General features: G+C 40.5%; 1 protein-coding gene across 1 annotated transcript; it reads right to left on the bottom strand.

Moving 5' to 3' along the window:
* Positions 1–307: 307 nt before the first annotated feature.
* Positions 308–2,134, bottom strand: LOC113769218 (nucleolar and coiled-body phosphoprotein 1-like). The gene is made up of 3 exons (XM_027313683.1): positions 1,563–2,134; positions 691–980; positions 308–615 (listed from the first exon to the last, which is right to left on the bottom strand). Exons 1-3 carry the CDS (start codon positions 2,132–2,134, stop codon positions 308–310), a joined length of 1,170 nt encoding a protein of 389 aa, XP_027169484.1.
* Between the last annotated feature and the right edge of the window lie 277 nt (positions 2,135–2,411).

Below are 2,411 nucleotides of genomic sequence, written 5' to 3'. Positions count from 1 at the left end.
ACCAGCAGTACAATCCATCAGAAACATTATCAGTATACTCATTAACAATGTTCAGCACAGTTTGGAATCAACCATTCAGCAAATTCCAATCAGAAACATTCATAGTAAACACATTCATTCAGCAGATTCCAACACACAACCATTCATAACAATCATTCAAAACATTCATAACAAACACTTAGTTATAGCATTCATAAACAGTAGAAAATATCCAGTTATACAGACCAGGTGTTCAACACTTAGTACAAAAGTGCAATGCAAAAGATGAACTATAATCCTAGATTAAGGTGCAGTGACCTAGTAGTGCCTAGATGGTGATTTTAGATGATCCAGGCCTCCTCCTGGTCAGACGATATTGTTCAGGGTCCTCTTCTTCCTCAGTTTCTTCATCATCATCTTCATATGCTTCTTCAGTTACTGGAGCCTTGTCTTTATCCTTGGGCTGAGAGCTGGAAGCTGGTGTGGTCTCATTACCAGTAGTTGGCCCTGTGGGCTCAGATCTTGGTTCTTTCTGATGAGCAGTCTCATTTGTCTCAGGTATAGGGGGCACAAGAAGATTCCTTTTTTCAAGGAAAGAGGATTGTTGGGCAGAGGTCATGGTCATCATGAGACCATCTTCAAGAAGCATAACATGCTGTTTGAGGTCTTCAAGTAAGGAGATGACCTCAGAGTTGGAAGAGAAGGACTTACTGGCAGACTTTCTAGGATGCATGGTGAAAGGAGAAACATAGCCTGACTGATCATGGGGAGTTCTAGGAGTGACAGGGGTTTCATGCAAGTTTTTTCTTCTAGACTCGGCCACAGTCTCCTTGTAGCACCAATGACCATCAAAAAATTTTAGGTTCTTTCTTTCAAAATAAGCTTTTGAGAAAACTGATGAAACACTGTCTTTTGGAGATTTGCCAGAAAAGGGTATTTCAAAATGAGCAAAAATAGGGGTCAGAAATCTGCCATAGGAAAGCTTCCTACGACTATCAGTGCTAATTTTGAGCAGAAACTTGCACATTATAAATCCAAAGTCAATGCGGATTTTTTCAACAAAGCAGTAGAAAAGATAGAGTTCCATTTTATTTGCATCTGTTCTGTGGCCATCAGTTGGCACCAACAGATTCGAAATGATGGTGAAGTTGATCAGATTCTGAGGACTGAGATCATCCAATCTTGCCTCAGCAGGGGTGCTGAATTTGGTTTGAAAATAAGTCATGAGTTTAGCATTGTAAAAATGATGATAGGCAGAGGGAAATTCCTCATACGAAAAGAAATTTGCAATTTTTCCTTTGAAACTAGTTTCAATACTAGTTTTCAGAATAGAATTCACAATGTCAGGAGTTAACATGATGTCTACAGAGTTGACCCTAGAGATGAGTTCAGTGTGTGATGTACCCTTTCTAAGATTAGCAAAAAATTGATAAAGCATGTCAGGATAAAAAACATTAGGAATGGTCAGAAGATGAGTCCATTTCTGGAATTCAAATAGTTTGATGACAGGTTCAAGATCAAGCTTACGAAATTCAAAGGGAATGATGAGCCTTTGGGTGATGAACCCTTTTTGAGAGACTAACTCAAATCTGTCTCTGGCTTCATCATCGATGAACTTTGGTAGAGGAACGGGTTCAGGTACAGGCTGAGATACTGGATTCTTCCCAGAACGTGTCCCTTTTGAGGTTTGAGTGGCAGATGCACCAACATTTTGAGTCTCAGTCCTTGTCCTTGGAGACTTCCTAATGGAGGGTTCAGGTGTTGGCTGACTCTCAGTAGTGTTTTCTTCATTCTGCTGATCAACAGAGGGATCAGCAGATTGCTTTTTCTTGGATTGGGGAGTTCTCTTCCCCTTTGCAGTCCTTTTTCTTTTACTAGAAGACCTTGTGACAGTTTCATCACCTTGGGTAGCCTGCTCTGGTTCCTCATTTTCACCAGCAATGTTCCCTTCAGAGATCTGCCCTTCCATTTGTTCATCAGATGATTCAGCAGTTGGAGTAACTAATTTTCTTTGGGCAGTCTGCTTTACTTTGCCACCACGGGTCATTTTCTTCTTTTTAGGTGCCACAGGAGGTGGATCAACAATTTCAATGTCTTCATCCCTAAGCCTAAAAGACCGTCCGGCACTAGTAGATCCTCCCCTAATTCTAACCATGATGCAATGTGGATATGATTTTTGATGCAGAATGTGGTGTTCAGAGGAAGAATGCAGTAAAAACCAACTAGAGTGCACTAAGAAGCCGCAAGGAGAGAGTTATGTGAAGTTAGGGCTTTGTATGTGAATTGGGAGTTTTGGGGTAGTTGGGGGTTAGGAGTGATTTTTATGAGTGATCAATGAGCAATAGAGGTGTAAATAAGTTGGTTGGTTCAATTTCTCGGAACTTGGTTTGAGGAAAGAGGAATTTGAATTTCAAATGTTAGAGGAAACTGAA

The sequence above is a fragment of the Coffea eugenioides genome, chromosome 4 (genome assembly GCF_003713205.1).
Source record: "Coffea eugenioides isolate CCC68of chromosome 4, Ceug_1.0, whole genome shotgun sequence".
Lineage (NCBI taxonomy): Eukaryota > Viridiplantae > Streptophyta > Magnoliopsida > Gentianales > Rubiaceae > Coffea > Coffea eugenioides.
The sequence above is the reverse complement of the archived record's forward strand: the minus strand, read 5'-3'. Positions and strand labels throughout refer to the sequence as shown.